This window comes from Nyctibius grandis, chromosome 6, assembly GCF_013368605.1.
Source record: "Nyctibius grandis isolate bNycGra1 chromosome 6, bNycGra1.pri, whole genome shotgun sequence".
In the NCBI taxonomy this organism is placed as follows: domain Eukaryota; kingdom Metazoa; phylum Chordata; class Aves; order Nyctibiiformes; family Nyctibiidae; genus Nyctibius; species Nyctibius grandis.
Window position 1 is genome coordinate 67,409,238 of NC_090663.1, and position 18,729 is coordinate 67,427,966.

Sequence of the window (18,729 nt, forward strand, 5' to 3'; positions counted from 1 at the left end):
GCAAGCATCCATTAGCTCAGTTAAGGTGGGGTTGCGGTTTGCCATCCCTGCAATAACTTCCCTGCAATCCTCGTTTGCATTGTCCTTCGCTAACTGTAGTAACAATTCTTCTTTAGCAGCCCCGTTTTGTATTTGTTTGTCTAAGGCAAATCACTCCCCAGCTGAATGGCTCCCATTCGGGTGGGCCATTTCCATCCCCTCAATATACTGGGCAAGCCAATACCCCGCCACCCATAGCAGCCGCAGCCCCGAAATCACCGTCCACAAGTGCGTGCGCTCTTAATTTTCTCCAGAACCTGTCCGGGTCCGGGCCAGACACAGTAGCCTGGACTGGCTGCAACGTGAATAACTTCTCCACACTACCGCCTGACTTTCCCGACCCTCGGGCTCTGCAGCAATTATGTCCCGCTTCCATCTCTTCAGAAAGGTCTATTAAGGGTGGCTCAGTCTCAGATTCGGGTAACGGGACAGTAGAAGGATCAATGTTCAGCTGCTGTTCTATGGGCGGTGGGGAGGGCTCTGGCAGTGCAGAGGGCGGTGGGGCTGGGGGGAGCTCTGGAGGCGCAGAGGGCAAAGTCACTGTGAAAGGAGCCGCCGCCTTTGCCTCTCTGTCCGCCTTCATTTGCTCCAGTGAGCCTAAAACTAATCTCCATGTCATCAACGACGCAGTGGCAATCTTGTCCCCCCTTGAGGTAGCCTCAAACAGAGACGTTCCAGTGCTGTGCCACATACTAACTTCGAAAGCAGTCTGCGCCATAGCTGGCAAATCATTCTTTTTATACCATACCAGCGATGTTCTCAGGGCATTCACCTCATATTTGATGCCTCTCCTTTCAAGTATGCTCATGAATATCGTTAGTATGGAATTTTCCTTGGCTGAAATTTTAGCACCCATGTTAATTAGTCCCCAACGGCTCACCTCTCCAGGCGTCTGTTACAGTGGTCCAGACCTCAGGCTCACTCCGCCTGTCTCAGCTACGTTGGGCACGGCCGTCACGGTCTCTTAGCACCTCTAAATGCTCCGGTCGTTCCTCACACAACCTGGTCGTGCTTTGCACGCTCAGGTCGTGCCTCACACGCTCCGGTCGTGCCTCACACAGGGCACCATTTGTCGTTATATTTGTCACGGCGATCAAATAAAAACAGGAGACAGAAGGATAGTTTCAAGCAGGCAGCAATGCAAGAGCAAAAGCAAAAGAGTGCCTGCGTTTATTTTCTCCATTTTTTTATATCTTCCCCCCTCTAGCTGGCTAGCTTTATGATTGGTTGCACTCGCTGTTCACGTGCCCGACCACAACCGCTGATTGGCCGTCACGCGCCGGCCACGAGTCCATAGTTGGCAGCTGGAATATCACCCCGTATCTTGTTTTTCTCACATCCTGTTTTCTTGCTAAATTCCTCTTCACTCTCAGGTTTAACCGTTTCAAGGACATAGCTCCATTCCTTCAAGGTCAGGGCCGCCAGCAGCCCAGTCCAATCCCTCACTTTAGTGCAGTGCCCTGGTCACATTAACCACATAAGGGCACCAAGCTACGTGTGCGAGATAGTATGCCGACTTCAGAGCATCATGTGCTCAATTACCTTGCTGGATCAAGTGAGGGCAGATCCACTCACAGAGCTCAGCTTCCTCCCACTTTTTTTCATTTTAGCATATTCTTCAGCTTCCTTTACAAATCTCAGGAATGCTCCTCTCACAACATGGAAATAAAACTAGCATTCTTGAGGCACTGTATGGTGTTTACTGTTGCTTATAAATGCTTCAGGGCAGGCAATGTATGATATATCGTCTCTCTGCTCTGTACTGAGCCACCTGATTACATATAGTTTGTCTCCATTTATTTTCTTAGAAACATTAACACAAAAGAGACTGTGTGCCACTTAAGGGACCGTGGAAAGGTGAATGAAGAATTTGAACAGGAAAGAGTGTGCTGTAGAATATTTTCTGAGATAGAGAAGTGATAGTCATTGTGTACTTACTGAAGAGAAAAAAGAACTAGTTTTTCCCAAGGTCTTTATAAGGTATTAACATGAAAGTAGTGTGGAGTAAACAGCTTCTGTGGTGGGGTGTGGTGTGGTTCCTGGGTCTGTTCTTATTTGAAGCCTCAGTGAGCCAGTTCTTGTGCTTAAAATGATGTACAGCCTGACATGTCTCACTGATTCAGACCATAGGAAACCTCATAACCACAGTCACAGGATTCAGAAATTGAGTAGCCAGTTGTCTCTATATCCACCTCAGTGTGACTTTGCTGCATGGTGTCAGTCTGATTTTGCTTAGAGGGTTCAGCAGAATCAAGATATGTTCTCTGCCACAGCAAATGGTCATGAGTAGTGATGTCTCCTGTTACTAAACTAACAGCTAAATAGTTGCCTTGAACATGTAGCATTTTAATTAGATTGCTATTGTTAAGGGCATTTAAACAGGCTACCATTGTATTGTTAATAAAGATGTATCTTCCAGGTTGCTATAGGAGAAATGGCACAGGCAGTTGTAACTCTCATTAGAGAGTTTCTAGTGTAGTAGTTTGATTAAAATTTATAATATGTCTATAACTGAAAAACATTAGCAAGATGCAACCCCTCTGGGAAGCTTTGACTTAGACTGTAAGTGCTGGGTCAAATCTTGACCTTGTTGAAGTCATCAACACAATATTTCTTCCATAGTCTTAATCTTCTTTTTAAATTATCATTTTGTTTTTACTTCCAGTGCCAATACGGTTTTGAAGTATCATAAAACTCATATTAAAATACTTTCAGTATTGACATTTCAATTTTGAAAGGCTGGCCAGGGATAGAAGTTAGTAATTTTTGCCTCTTGAAGGTCATTAAGAACATAAAAAATGCCATCTCTCTGTAGTACCACAGGAGAATTTTTAATTCAGTGTCCCTGTTGATGATAGATGTTTAAGAGGAACCTAAAACTTGCCCAGTGAGCTAAACAGCGCATGGCAGTAGCACCATGGGCTCTGCCAACCCTCCTGATCCCAGCTGGACTATCAGCTTGCCTATGCAGCTATGAGAACTTGGAGCCTTTCTTCAGCTTGCCTTAACACTGCACAGGCAGTTGAGGTCCATGGTTCTTTTGTTGGTTTTGTTACTTTTTAACTTAGCCATTTGTCTCAATTGCATGACTTGACAGAGAGTCCCACACGAGAACTTGATTTGATGTAAAAATGAGACCTGGGCCAAAACTAAAAAAGTATGCATGAAAAAAGTAACAACAAAAGCAGGATGCTGTGGAATGTGATAGTTGAACTAGAAAAAAATGTGGGCCTTTTCATGAGTGCTAAATCTTGGTTGCATCCTAATACCAGGGTAAAATAGCTACTGTATCTCTTTCCATTAAAAGCCTTTGAGTTTGCCTGACTCTTGGTGCCGTGAACATACACAACTTTTATTCCTTTTTGCTTTGAGATCTTCTTCATCTGTGGTGGAGGATGACAGCAAGTGGGAACTGATCTAGACTCAGTACGCAGAAGGCCGTCTCAAAGGGTTCTACGCATATTATACATATATACGTTTGTTGTAGAATAATTTTAGTTAATTAAATTCTTTTAACTGTATTCTGTTTTCTGAATAGTCTTGCTGTTGGGGGGAAGGGACCAACCCCAAACAAAGCACTCTTTCTGAGATTGCAGTGGGCAAGTGAGAGTGTGTCATGTTTCAGGTAGAAGTGCATCTTCTAGATTACTGATTCTACAGGCTAGCCACAAAATTAAGAGCAAAATTCTTAGAATACAGAAATATTTCCCAAAGCATGAAAGAAGTAGAAGCACTGTTATTTTGTAATCCCTACCTGTTTGGTTCTTATCTACAACAACAACAAAAAAAACATTTAATACCATCAATTTTGTTCTGCTTCAAAACATGAACTCTGCAGCAGCAAGGCACAACCTAAAGCCCCATCTTTTCAAGTTCCTCCTCCTCGATACTTCATGGCAATAAATGTCTCATCCCTTTCTTGTTAAGGGACAGCAATACAAATGGAAAGGACTGACAACAGGACACTGCTGTTGTGCTTTACAGGTTTACTGCTGCCCCTGCAGTTTGCAGATAGGACAGTGGGAATGATGGACAATAGGACTTGTATAATACGAGCGTATAGCTTTTTCTTTCAGTACATACTGTCCAGGAAAGAACAGAAAGCAAGAGCTGAGTTGCTTCAGAGTGTTTTTTCCTTCTCCCTTTTATTGTGAGGAGGCACAGGAACGCTTCGTGCCTCTGTCTGCTGGTGCATCCCTCTACAGAAGCTTCAAGGGTGTTTGGGCAGCTTAGAGGAACTCTATGAATGCCCAGGGCAGCCAGGAACAGTGGAGGGCTTTGCTCTCAGATTCCTCTCTTTAGGTCCCCGTGAGGCTGCTAGATCACTACCTGCTTTATTACAAAGACCCACTGACACCTGCAAGTGTGGTTGAAATATCTTTTTCTTTCTTTTTTCTATCTGTTCTGGCATAGAAAGCCATGTGTTCCTTGGTGACTTGTAGTGGAGGTGCATCACCTATAAGCAGGTCATGCCACAGTATGGCATCTAACCACAAATCCTGGGCTGTAGTACACTCATATTAACCTGCTCAAAGGAAAAAAAAAACTGTAATACAAAACAACCCACAACAAAACCAAAACGAGTAGCAAGTTTTGCAAATTTTTAAACTAACTGGTATCAAATGAAGTGATAAAACAAGTTCTGAGAAAAAAAGTCTCTGTAATATATCTAAGGAATGTTTAGAATAGGGCAGCTTGAAATTTCTGGAAGCATTACTGGTTCTATGATCTCTGCAGTATTTCTTTACCAGATTAGTTCTCTGAACCACCTATCCCCCCATCTTTGTCTTCCTAATATCTTTTTACCTCATAGGTTCTTAAGCTGGTAGTAAGCTCCTTCCAGTATTCCATGGAAATATTACCAGACAGCTTTGATGAAGTTGTTCGTAGATAACTGATTCCTGGCTTCTACAGGTGACTGAAGTTATGCATAAGACAGAAGACTGTAGTCTAATGTAGTCTGATGTGCTAGGGAACAGTAAAAGAAAGGCTGTTATGGAAAGGTGAATGGGGCACAGAAATCACACAACTAGCAAGGCAAGGGCCTTGCTGATCAGGGCCCACTCCCACAATACCTGAGACAGCAAAGCCAGAGATCACAACCAGTCCAACCAAGAGTCAAGATCATAGGATAACACCATGGTGATGAGGCAGGTCCAAGGTCAAGACAGGAACTCAGTCCACAGGCTAGGGTTAAGAACAAGTCCAGTGTTGCCAAGCATGTTTCTACTCAGATAGTAAGGACCAAGACCAAGCCAGGCCAAAGTCTGAATCAAGGACCTCAATAGTTAGCTATAGCTCTATCTAAGCTGGAGAATACTACTACTACTCCACCACTGTATCTGAGATGAGAACTAAAACCTCCAGGCTGAGCTTAAACAGAGCTCCTGGGCCCATGGCTGTAGGTGGTGGCTCCAGGTAGACTGATCATGGCCATTAAGGCTTATTATTGCATTCAGGGCCCTGACAGCATGTCCCTTTCAGAGATCTGCAAGTCACTTCTGTGTGATCTTGGGCAACTCCTTTCTCTGTATGGGACTGTCCTTCCACGCTCCTTGGTCATCTTGTTTATTGCAATTACAAACTCTTAAAATAGGAACTATTCACATCTTTTAAATTCCAGACTTCTGTTGGAATCTGTAGTAGTATCTCCAGTGGTTTTTTTTTTAGATGGAACAGTTTCCTAACAATGTAACTTACATGCAATGAACAGTACCAAAAAATCTGTAACAAGTTAAATGAAAATTTCCCCTTTGACTTCAGTGGAAATGGGACTTGTCCTTAAACCTGCATCAGCAATAGCTCAGTTGTAATGCTTGCTATCCAGGAGTTTAAATGAGAGGATATATCCACTGCAGCTGTGTACTTTCTGATTATCGGGCTGCTGTTGAGAAAATAATTTCTGAAGACTCCTGGTAGGCAAACTGGGGGTATTCATTACTTTTTTCACTTTACCAACAAAGAGCAAGACCCTGCAAAGCCCTGGTGTACCATAACTAGGGAGCAGTCTCCAGACTCCTGACTGCATTTCTTATGGACCTTTGCAACAGGAAAAGAGGGTGCTGACAAACTGCCTCGTGCCTCAGGGAATCTGACTGAATTGCTGCTTCTCAGAGCAGCTCACTTTCAGAGTGTAAGCAGTTCATGGGACATCATCACATGCTTCTCTGATCACTATAACATTTGTGTTTTGAGGTATTGAGCAGTCAGTGAAACGTATGTGGCCAACATTTATTTATAATTTTGTCTTTTGTAATCAAGAACTCCACTGTAAGTAAAAGAATGCGCAGCCCTTCTCTGGCTGGTCCTGTTAGAGTTTATGTGAGCTGCTTCATCCCAGCTGCAGGCAGCGGTTGTAGAAGCCACTCTGAACACTGAGGTCTGTTGAAGCCAAAGGAGGACTTACAGGCAGATAAACTGACGTTGGTGCATGTGATAGAGTTTCCTGGAGTATTTCATAGATATGCATTTGTAGAGATTTTTCACTAGTGGGGCTGCCAGGAATTGCACATAGGAGGGATACCAGCAAGGGCTTTAGAGACTGCCTTTGGTATTTCTCCTCCAGTGCTGGCCCTTTTGATCAGCAATTTTAAGTTTGTGAGTGGGACAAGAAAGAATTTGGGGTAAATGTAAAGACAGTCTCAAAAGCAGAGGGTAAATGTATCGGAGAAAATCGGAGAGCCAGTGTCCTAGAGGCTACAGGTTGGGGTTAGACCAAGACTGCTTGACAGAATCAGTAGGAGAGTTGTGCATGCAGCTCTTCAGCTGTTGTAAAATCCTTTCACTCGTGGTTTGGCAGGCTGTTTGGGTCTAAAAATCCCTGATTTGAAGACAGCTGTTTTGAATCACCATAACGGTATGTGCCAGGAGAGAACAGCCCTTGTGAAACCTGTGCTCTACCAGGAGTCAGTGCTCCATTTGGGGGTGAGCCGTGGTGCTCCAGCCTGAGTGAGGAGAGGTTCTGGGATGTGAAAAGGTGCCTTGCAGGAGGGCTGTGCAGTGGTGCCTGGGGGTCGGTTTCAGACAATAAGGGCTGCAGTATCTCTGCTGCAGCTCAGCTGTGTGCCTCATAGTCGTGCAAGGACCTCTCCGAAGGGCAGAAGAATGCAAGCAGGACAAACGCTTGTCAACACAGCCCGAGCCGAGTGCTACATTTACCTCTCTGCGAAGTGGAATGGGCTGAGGAGCCCGGCTTGCTCCTGAGGCTCCTGACCCTGCCTGCCTGGGACGGACATACGCCTCCCTGCCGAGTCCGGACACTGCACCGGAGGCTCCCCACGTCCTGCAAGCCCCTGCCTCGCCCTGGGCGGGGGACAGCCCAGCGCCCCCTCAGCCGCCGCACGGCCCCACACACCCTGCATCGTCGAGGGAGGAACGGGCAGGCACCGCTGCGGCCGCTCCCCCTCCCGCCCCCGCCGCACCTCCCGGCCGCCCGTGACGGGCAGCGGCGCTTCCGCCCTCCCCGGCTCCGCAGCGAGTGCGGGAGCATCACTCTGTGCCTGCCGCCGCCCGGCCCCGTCCTGTCTCGGGGCCCCGGGCCCAGCCGAGCGCGCAGGTGAGCGCAGCCCCGCGGGACCGGGACCGAGGAGGCGGCGCCGGCGGGTGCGTACGGGGACCTGGGGAGGCCGGCACGGCGCCGCGGCGGCCGGGGAGCCTGGAGGAGCTGCGGCCTCCCCGGGGTGACGCCAGGCTCCGGCGGGGCGGGGGTCTCGGCGGCGATGCTGGCCTGGCAGCATCGGCATCCCGCGGCCTTGGGATAGACCCGGTTTCTGACGAGCGCAGCCCGGGCACTCAGCGCCGACTTGCGCTGAATCCCTTGAGCAGCCCGCGCCGGGCGGGCGGGCGGTGCCATGCCCTTCTCTCCCGGGTGGGTTTCGAGTCTGCCTGGTTTCTGGCCGCGTCTCTGCCAGTGGCAGACCCCTCGAAAGAGCATGTGAGGTGACTTGTAGTAAACATAGAGCATGCTCTGGTTTTGCTTTTTGTCTCATTGCTTATGGGTAAGGATTGGTCAAACCTTGGAGGCATAAGGTTTTACGTTTTCTGTTAGAATTAACTACTGTAATGCTGAATTACCTGTCAGTTTTTTCTTGATTCCTCCTATATACTTGGCCGCGAGTTTCCTATACTAGTAGCCAATAAAGGGCACTGTGTGGAAACAGGGATCTGCCAGATCCGACTGCTTGTTCCGTTGTACACTGATGATTAATTGTGCATGTACAATGGGAAGACAGAAGTTCCTAAGGTTTTCACTGTAGTGCAGTTGTTATATTATGAACTTTAATCGTCATCTCCTTGTATAGTAAACTTGTTCTGTTTCTGGATACAATCTAAATAGTAGGTTTTCCTGCGCCCTGGAGCTGTGACCCTATCTTTTTGTGAAGGTAGTTTTGAAATGTTTGTGATATCCTTTTTTTTGAAATGTAGTGGCTGCTACTGCATTTAGTAGCAGAGGCTGCCACTGTGTTGTGTGTAATGACATATTTCCTGTAATCTCCATTTTTACTCTGTATATTGTAACATTTAGTTTAGGTTGGTTGTTTTGTTTTTTTAAAATATGATTGCATGCTGAGCTAAGATCTTTGGTTAAGCTATATGCAGTGACACAGGTCCCTCTTCAGAGTTACTTGATTTGGTACCTTGATGTGCAATTTGTTTAAATTCTCCTGTGCAGTACAGATTTACCTTTATTGCTGAGATATTACCCTGTTATTGAGCTGAAGCACCAGCTATCAAAATGCATCCAGGAAATTGGGGCAAAAGAAAAATATTATGCAAAGTCACAATAAGCAAGACAGAATTGAGAAGAAAGACTGTTTTAAGGAAAACTAGATTTGCAATGTGAGCTACCTTGTCAAGCATTTCAGTTCTAAGCCACTGAAGGCTGCACAACAGAACAGAAGTGTGCATCTGTTAAAAGTATGGTTATACTAGCCAGTAAAAGCAAATTGCTGAAGCTTCCCAATTTATTTCTTGTTGTCTGATTAGTGTACCTTGTCAGGGGCATGTTCTTACTGGTTCCAATGAAATGGTAAAAGAGGCTTAAGCCACATCATTTGGGGTTCAACCTGAAAAAGTCGTACTGCATTCATGAGGCAGACCAACAGCTACTTTGGGCCTGCTGACGACTGATCACAACAGCAGCATGATTGCCTTGTTAGGGCACCAGTACTTTATAAAACCTGTTAAAATAGCTTATTGATAAGGCAAAAATCAGAGTCCAAGGAAACAATTTTCTGTTTCATCTAAGGCAGGTATTTCCTGTGCTGTGATCTTCTTCAATAGCAGGATACAATTGAACAGGATTCGTCAAGAGCCTGAGCAGCGGTTTTGGGAAAAGCTCTATGTGGTGCTAAGGCCCAGACAATACAGCCCTAAGCTCATTCCTTCTCTCCTGGTGGAGGTCTCCTTAGGCTTGAACTAAACCAAACTGCAACCTGGCACTGTTGTGGCCCACAGATGGGACTGATAGGTAGGTATTGCTCCCCAAGATTAGTTCTGGGGAGTGGATTAGTGATTGTTGAACACTAGACTCCCAAAAGCAACGCATTAGTTTTCCCCTGCCTCAACTTGTGCATTTAATACAGTCAGACCTAAGCAGCTGGCACTTATTCCTTGCTGCTCTTAAAATGATATAATAAAACATGCTGAAGATAGTGTCCAGAGAAGAAGGTGGGTCACTGCAAATCTACAGAAGGCTGCTAGTTGCAGCAAGTGCTTGGAGCATAGGTGTTCTATCAGGAGCCCAAGCTCTTTTATTTTTCTTAGTCACTTTCCAGACAATGGAAAGGGGTAATTCCCCATAAAAAGTAATTGTTCCTTGACAGCAGTAGCTGCTGTTACACTAACAAATGTGAGCCAGTTTTAAATGATTGAGAGCTGCAGAAACAGTGCCAGCTGCCTGCTCTTGGTTTAACTCCGTGCTGCACTGAATGTATCATCAGAAAAAGACAGCAAGGTTGGCCAAACTTTTGGAGTGATATCTGTATGAGGAAGGACTGAGTAAGGTAGGACTTGTCATTCTGGGAAAAAATTCAGGCATATGTTCAGGCAGAGAGGTAGGACAGAAATTTACAAAATTACAAATTTACAGAAATTTACAAAAGAAAAGGGTAATAGAGAGAACTCTTTCTGAAGCTGGCTTTTCCTAACTTTGCTATTCCTGTTTTTGTACTGGAAGAAACAAATAAAAGGAGGTAGTTCTTCATGCAAGAAGCAGACCTGTGCAACTCCTCGCTAGGGTCCTCCCAGGATCTGCAGATATGAAGTTTACAGGGGTTGGAAAGGAAATGGCACAAGTACTAGATTAGAGGTCCATTGAGGATTAAATAAAGCACGTCAGGCTCAGGAAATCTGAAATTTCAGACAGTATTTCAGTCGAATAGCCTATATGCTCATCCCGTTGATACCCTTTCCTGGGCATCTCCTTATGGCCATGGTTGAAGACAGTTTACAAGGTAGCCAGACCCGTGCTCTGAGCAGTATGACTGTTCTTTTATGGTCATAACCCTTAATGGTTTTTTTTAAAAATATTATTAACACATATGCTTAATAATCACATATCCTTTATGCCAGGCAGATATGCACCCACTGATTAAATTAGTGTGTACTCAATAATTATTCCTCAATGGGGAAGTGACCAACTTTTTTTTACTTCTAACAATTTTCTTGCTTCAGCAGTACAGCACAAGCTTTTCTCCTTCCTGCTGTTTGTTTTATCTTCATTAGGCTGATAGGAGCTTACACATCTCTTCTTCAAATCACAAAAAAAATTGGTAGCCATCAGATCTTTTGCTTTGTATCCACCAACCTACCTACCTTTTCTCTTTGCCCTTTACTCCTCTGACTTTCAGAACTGAAAAGGATGAAAGCAATCGACTATGTTTATTACAGTTGTATATCTCAAATTCAGCTGCCAGTTAAATACTAAATTCATTACTTACCATTCCATGATTTTTTTTTTTTTTCTTCCAGTTGGGGAATGAAATAAAACTGCAAATTCATTTTCTCAGCTAGGTCTCTGGACAAAATGGGGAATGGATCAGTGAAACCCAAGCATCTGAGGCGGCCGGATAGACATGTAGCAAACCTCCCTATTGGCTGTGCTGGCAACCATAAGTTTTTGAAGGACCCAGGTCTAGACATCAATGTGATCAATGGGCAAGCTGATGTTCTTTGCAGCAGGGTGCTTGAACTGGAAAAGGAGCTGGAGAGAAAAGATCAAGAGTTGCAAGAGAGTCAAAGTTGTGTTGCTGAGCTTCAGGAACAGCTGGCTATGCAGGCTAAGGTCATAGCAGAACTCACTAAGGAACTTCAGAGCAAGTGTATACAGTTGAACAAGCTGCAGGATGTTGTTAGCACTCAAGGAGAGCCTTCTCTTCAGCCTTCTCCATTTAAAGTGTCTTCAAGGATTCAAGTCTTTGCCAATAGGAGGAGAGGAGCCAAGGAAGGTGTATCTGCAGAGCCCACGACACGGCTGTATGATTTGAACGGGCAAGCTATGTTTTCCTTTGAAAAAGCGAGAGTCCGAAAGGATTCCAGGTGAGCTCACTTCAGGGGGATTATATGCTTGTGTTACAAGGATATTAGTTTTGTCACAATTATATCCTCTCTTCATAATAAATCAAGATTAAAGTATCCATCTTTTTTATATAGGCTTTGGCACTGTGGTAGTTAGATATTAGTTGAGTTTGTGTGTAACTAACCAAGAATCATCTGTCCCCCACAGACTTTGGATGAAGAGTGGTGGGTAGCCTCTGTATTTTAGTTGAGGAGACTCTTATAGTCTCTTTGGGATTTATCTTTACTGACAGCTAAGCAGAACCTAAGCCTCTTCTCAGGTCTGGGTTTGCCTAGTGCTTGTAACTTAAGCTATACTCTGGAGCACTGATGAGCAGAACGTTGGATTCCTTCACATGGGTTCAGATTCTTATTCATATAGCATGGATGGCTTGGGAAGGAGCAGGTAGGCCCAGCTCAACTCTCCCAAATGGACACTGATTCTGAGCTGTGTACAAAGTTTGCCAGCCCAGTTTCAACTCAGTCTGGTGCAAAATATAATGAAATGTTTTGTATGGTGTGATAATCCTCTTAGAAGCTGGAGGGCAGGAGGAAGCTGCTGACAGTCATGGTGCAGGAACCTAATTTCACTTGTTCCTCTTTGAATCCAGTTATACTTCTAGCCTCTGCAAGAACCAGAAATATCCATAGTCTCAGCTGACCTTGTGGACAGAGGTATCAGACTGGTATCCTTAAAACATACCTTAGACCCTCTTTTACCTTGCAGTGTAGACATAACCTGAGTGTCTGTTTTAACATGGTAGCCAGAATCTGTCTGGACTGCTGCCAGCAGCTTAAGTGCCTCAGGTTTGTGGGGAGCTTTATTATTCTGTTAAGAATTCATGGCGTGTTTGAGTCTGTACTGTAGTAGACCTGAGAGTTATCAGACTTGATTTCTCATCCATCATGTCCAGCATTGCACATTGGAGGCTGTCCTGTGAACCAGAAAGGCTGCTGAGTCACCATAAGGAGCTGAAATCTTTGGCTAGCAGTGTTTTTACAGAGTAGGGGAACTGTATTAACATTTTGTCACAAGTACCTAGGCAGTTTAAATAATTGTTTGTTTTAGGAGTGTTCTATTTGTAATTAACTGTCTTCTCCTTGGCATGATCCATGTACTGCAGTCCACCAGATGGTTTTCTAGGGTGCTTTCAGAGACAGAATTGTAACAGCACTGAGGAGTGAAGCAAAGAGAAGAGCCAGTTAGCACAGAATTCAGTAGCACAGAATTTGCCATTCAGAACAAAAACAAATATTGCAGTTTAAGTAATCTAAACGTAAGGCTGATCATGCAATAGAAACAGAGCTAGAAATTTTCCTTCTTGATTCAGTGGCTCAGCACTTACAAAAACATTTTCTTTCTTGTTGTATATCATCTCTGTTTTCTTGTCTTTCTAAAAGATTTAGCGTAACATAACAGGATAAAGGAGCGGTTCTTTTCCCTCCTTTCATCTCTGGTTAAGAGATTGTCATTGCTACTGCTAAGGCTCCCATAGATTCATAACAGTTTAGAACACACCATTCCTAAATTTATTCTGATAGTTACTCCTCTGGAAAAAACTGACTGCTTAATTATGCACTGCATTGGCAGTAGGAGCACACCATCCTCCCCTCTCCTCCTCACCATTTCCAGCTTTTCTATGATTCTGTTTGTACCTTTCTTTTTTCTCTTTAGTACTTGCACATTATTCAATTTTCATTTAAATTCTTGTCTTCCTCAATGGCCATTAAACTTGGATTTGTCTGCTAATTATTGTCCTTAGAATAAGTAATTTGAGAGTGAAGTGGAACTCATAATTTGTTTCTTTATCTAGTGCTAGGAAGTGTAGCAACTTGGCCAGAGCAATTAGCATTAGAGAGTTTGCCATGTGTCCTATACAAAAAAAAAAGAAGTTGCTCCTCAAGCTTCAGTGCAAAACTAAGTAAAATCAATTTTGGACATGCAACCAAATCTTCAACTTTTAATGCTAAAATCTTAATTTAACATAATTGTATGAGTTTTAACTGACTAAAGAGCTCAGGTAAACAATTTTCATGGGAGCCAGGATTATGACTGAAGAAAAACATATGTTGCAGCAGCCCTGCAGGAAAGGACTTGGGGATACTGGTGGATGTTAAATTGAACATGAGGCAGCAACGTGTACTTGCAGCCCAGAAAGCCAACCATATCCTGGGCTGCATAAAAGGAAGAACGGCCATCAGGTTGAGAAAGGTGATCCTCCCCCTCTACTCCACTCTCAAGACCCCACCTGTGTCCAGCTCTGGTGCCTGCAGCACAAGAAAGATATGGACCTGTTAGATTGGGTCCAGAGGAGGGCCACAAAAATCATCAGAGGGCTGGAACACCTCTCCTATGAAGAAAGGTTGAGAGAGTTGGGGTTGTTCAGCCTGGAGAAGAGAAAGCTCTGGGGAGACCTTATTGCAGTCTTTCAATATATAAAGAGGGCTTATGAGAAAGAGAGAGAAAAAACTTCTCACCAAGGTCTGTAGTGACAGGACCAGTGGCAACAGTTTTAAACTGAAAGAGGGTAAGTTAGATTGGATATAAGGAAGGAGCTTTTTTACAATGAGGCTAGTAAGACACTGGAACAGGTTGCCCAGAGAAATTGTGGATGCCCCATCCCTGGAAGTGTTCAAGGTCAGGTTGGATGGGGCTTTGAGCAACCTGGTCTAGTAGTGAAAGATGTCCCCGCCCACAGCTGGGGCATTGTATTAGATGATTTTTTAAGGTCCCTTCCAACCCAAATCATTCCATTCCCCCATCCTTTTATCCATCATCTTACAGTTGATCTATTGAATAATAAATCATCAGAGGGACTAGAATTAAGAAAAAGTGATTTCTAGAGTATCCTATGTATTCAATAGATCATTCCAGACATTAAAAAATTATTTTCTTAGAATATTAAACTTATCTTCAACTTCATATTTTACCCAGTGTTTTTAAACTTAATTTTCTGCAATGAACCATTTTCCAGCTTTAGCTTTTGGTAGGAAATGAAGTGGCAATCTTCCTGTGTTTTACATGCAGGTCCAAGAGCATGGTCCGGTAATCAGGAAGAAAATTAAATAGCAGTATATGGTCTTGTATTATTGGCATTCCAGCAGATGGATTTTGTTAGTGTTGGTTTTTTTTTAGTGATACTTTGTATTAATGTTCTTTTTAGCCTGAGTAGTCTTGTAAAAGACAGGTCAGACTAGTTTTGGTTTTATATACAGTTTAGACCATCTCCAAGAGTTCATGTCTTTGAACCTGAAACTTAATGAAACTTCTTCTGAAACTTAAATCTGTCTTATTAATGGGTTGTCATCTGCTTTGCAGTGATCGAATTGACTTTGTTCAAATAACTTAGGCTTTGAAAGACTAGACATCTTGGACTACAGTACAGCAAGTATGGGTGACTTGAGTTAATACATATGCAAGATACTAGTGAAACCTCAATTCCTGTGGCGTAATTAATTTTAAAAAATCTTGAAGGTCATACTTAAAAGTATTTGTCATTTGCAAGTTAACCCTTTTTTCCTGCCACAGCCACCTTAACATTAGATGGTGCTCTGTGACAACTCTTAGACCTGGACAGAATGCTTTTTTAAACTACTCTTACAGAAAATGTATTTTATAAACCAACATACATTATAGTCACAGAGGGAGGAATTTATGCTTTCTCCAACAAATCAAGTAATAGTGAAAGATCTTGCTTAGGATTCTGGGGTGGGGGCAGATATATCTTTTGATGTGATAGTGGCCAAAGTATCATTTCATCTTCCAAATACTTTGGAAGCAAACAGACGTGAAAAACCACCACAAAACTGGTTTAGACATGGCACTACTATGCCTCTCAGATAAGCCTGTGATACATATGTACTTGTTTCAGCCACCATCAGCTTGCTATTGAGACAACCAAATGCTGAAGGTGCAAACATTTGGTTTCCTTACCTGGGCTGTAAATGCTGTAGCAGGTCAAATTCAGACAGTTGGCATACATGTCTAACATTCACTGTCTACAGAATTCTGTCCACTGTAATAAAAAAATACTGATCCTTTAGCCTAACAGTGTCTATAGAAGTGTTTAGAGTTGCTGATATAAGTAACTTCCTCCCCTTTATATAGAGAGGACAATGCAGCCTCACTTCTGCATAAGACAATTGCACACAGTGTTGCTACACACTTGTGAAAGGAGTTATTTCAGAAGAAGGGGAAGCGCCATGCTATGTTCTTGAATTTGCATTGAGTCCAGAGTGTTACGAGTCCCTTTTAGAAACACTTGTAAAACAAATGGGACAATTTTATGCTGTTCATTCAGCAGGGTTTTAAGTGCTATACTTTTGTTTGGAGTACCTCAGCATGAATAATTTTAATGAAAGTTTTAGAAGCTTTCAATGGTTCTTGATCTATCCTGTATGAGTGGATGTTTTCTTATGCATATGTTTTATCTCTTGAGCTAGTTTGATAAATCCATCTCAGTTTCAAAAAATACGAGTTTTTCCTTAATGGGAGTTTGAGCATTGAAAATTTAACTAAAGTCTGAAGATTTTAGAGTTTGAACATGGTGTGTGAAAGCAGATCTCTCAAACAAGTCTTTCAAGTGGAAATTTTTTTAATCTCTTATCCTTTTGCAATGTTAAGAATCTAGGTGTCTCAGTATCTGTAGGATACATTTTTCTGTGTCCTTCTAGAGCATGCTATCACCATCAGCAGCATTTAAGCTGCCTATATCAAGTCCCTTCCCATTGTGGGCTCAGGATCATGACCCAGTTCTGTTATCAGCTGTTACTGGTTGGGGAAGAACTATCTTGACACTTGACATTGATGTCTTTTACAGTCGATGCCAGCAGTTAACCAAAAATCTCTCATTAGTAGCAGAAAAGCATATTAAGAGAAAGCATTGCTCTGCAAAGTGTATGTTGTACCTTTGTACCTGTGAGATGACATCTATCTTATGATGGGAATAAATTCCCAATCCTGTTCACAAAAAGCCTTTCTTAGAGCATCAAGTGCTATTTCTAGGGGTTGACTGGGAATGTATTGAAAGGGACAGGGGGAACATTTCCACAAGAGCTAACAGCAGGGAAGGGAACAAAGCCTGGAGAAGGATGCTATGGCAAAGCTTCCCCAGGCAGTGAAGAAAAGTCCTACTAGCAGTGGGACCAAGAAATACCTCAACATCATAACAGTTGTGTGGAGCTGTGCACCCCCTTATTAGCCTTTGAGTAATATTCATCAGGACAGTGACTCGCACGGAGTATGGGATCAAATGTCTTCTGTCCTTTCACAACATGTAGTTATTTCCAGCGGCAGTTCTTAAAAGCGGGGCGGGTATAGCAGAAGCTGAGGAAAACCACGGAGAGAAAACTGTTAGACAGATACTGTGCTGGATACCCATGAAATGAGCAAGCAACTGATTCAAGAGCCTGAGCCATGGTTATGATACTCATGTGTCCTTCACTCTGTGGCCAACTGCACTTTCTGAAAACAGCATAGTCTCCTATTCTGTAGTTCTGGAAGCTTTAGTGCTCCTTTTAAGTATCAGTTTATGAGCCATTACTGTATTTTATTGCAGTATTATATGCATGATGCAGGCCAGGGTGAATTAAATAAGCAAGGATGTTTTTAGCAGAAAACAAAGTTAGCGCTTATATTCTCATAACCCTCTTGCTTTCAGCAGAAGCTAAGTTATGATCTCTATTTCTAAACACAATCCTCACCATAGCTACTAGATTTTATTTTTCCGGCCTCATCTCATTACCTTTACTTATTTTCAGTCATTATATGGCTAGTAACATTATAAGTCTACTTACTTGCCTTAGCTGATTGTTCATTCCTGGATTTTCCTCAGGAGATTTTTCCCACACAACCTAGTTTTGATGATAAACTTGCATTGTTTTATTAATACAAGCAAGAGTGGGCCTTAAATGCCTCAGAAAGCTGTTAAGGTGTTTATTTTGTTATGCAGCTTCTTTACATATGCACATTAGGAACATGGGGACTTAAAGGCAGAATTTATCTTTCACTTCAGCAGTAAAGGAAAACTATCAGTAGGTCCATAAAAGCTACATTAGTGCAGCAGTTGTTTAGTTGCATTCATTTCTGGCATGGATCCAAGGCACAGCTTTATAGGAAACCCTTGACCCAGAACATGCACAAGTCAATCAGAACTCATAGATTGCCCAGTATGTATGTATAGCCAGCTTTGTCTCAGTTGGTTAGTCATTATTAGTGGATTTATCCACTGTCAATTTTTCCACATTTTCTTATTCTTAAAATCCAACCACTGGGCTCTTCCTCCAGCAACTCAAATAGTCTATTCTTGTCTTTACAACTCACACATTTATATATATTTATTGCTGCAGGAAATGATGCAGAGGCTGTGTCTCAGGGAGCAGCAAGAACAGGGATGCTCTACAAGAGTAAGTGAACCAGGGGTGAATACATCACAGACCATGCCCTCACTAACCAGGGCACTATCCCACAAGGTCTGGACAGGGTAGGCAGATCTGGGTGGTGATAACAGAGTCCACCAGCAGTCCCACAGAAGAGGAGATCAATCAGATGCAAGCTCTAACCAAGAGACAGAAACAAAGTACTTACAATATTGGGCCAATACCCATCCAGAAGACAAAACCAAAATCAATTATTTCTATAACATAGCTCAGGCAAAAATTAAACGCCCAGATTGGAGCTTAAATAGATTGTGCAGGCCAATGGGCAGAGGGTGCATAGGTGGTGGTCCCAAGTGAGGCTGATCAGGGTAGTCAAGGCCTATTACTGCCCTCGGGACCCTGACAGGCCCTTGGTCATTGATGTGCCTGCTTTACCTACCTTTTGTCTGACTTTTACAGACACCCTGAAGCTTTTCCGAAGACTTTTTAACAAAACAACTCAGGATGGTTGTAGTTTGCTATAGCATCACCAAAGTGCGATATAAGTTTCTTTCTCTGAATGCTGAATTTCAGAAAGCAAAGAGGTCAGCATTAATGGCTGCATTCCTATATCCACAAGCCCTTGTGTTGTATTTTTACTTCTGATTATACCCTAAAAATTCCTAAAAGCAGTAGAGGAAAGGGCTTGCTTTGGGAAGATTCTCTCATGTCTGGTCACTCTTAAGGAGACAGAGTATATTTGGCATCCCACATAGA

General features: G+C 43.1%; 1 protein-coding gene across 3 annotated transcripts in view; it reads left to right on the forward strand.

The window, feature by feature from the left end:
* Positions 1-11,065: 11,065 nt before the first annotated feature.
* The window catches only part of PRKG2 (protein kinase cGMP-dependent 2), a 34,430-nt gene continuing 26,766 nt past the window's right edge, over positions 11,066-18,729 (forward strand). For 2 of the 3 annotated variants that reach the window (XM_068403273.1, XM_068403274.1), the window contains exons 1-2: positions 11,066-11,138; positions 11,202-11,577. In XM_068403273.1, coding sequence (XP_068259374.1) covers positions 11,066-11,138; positions 11,202-11,577 — 449 coding nt within the window. Of the gene's footprint in view, positions 11,578-18,729 lie in introns of all 3 variants that reach the window. The other variant, XM_068403272.1, reaches the window with a different exon arrangement.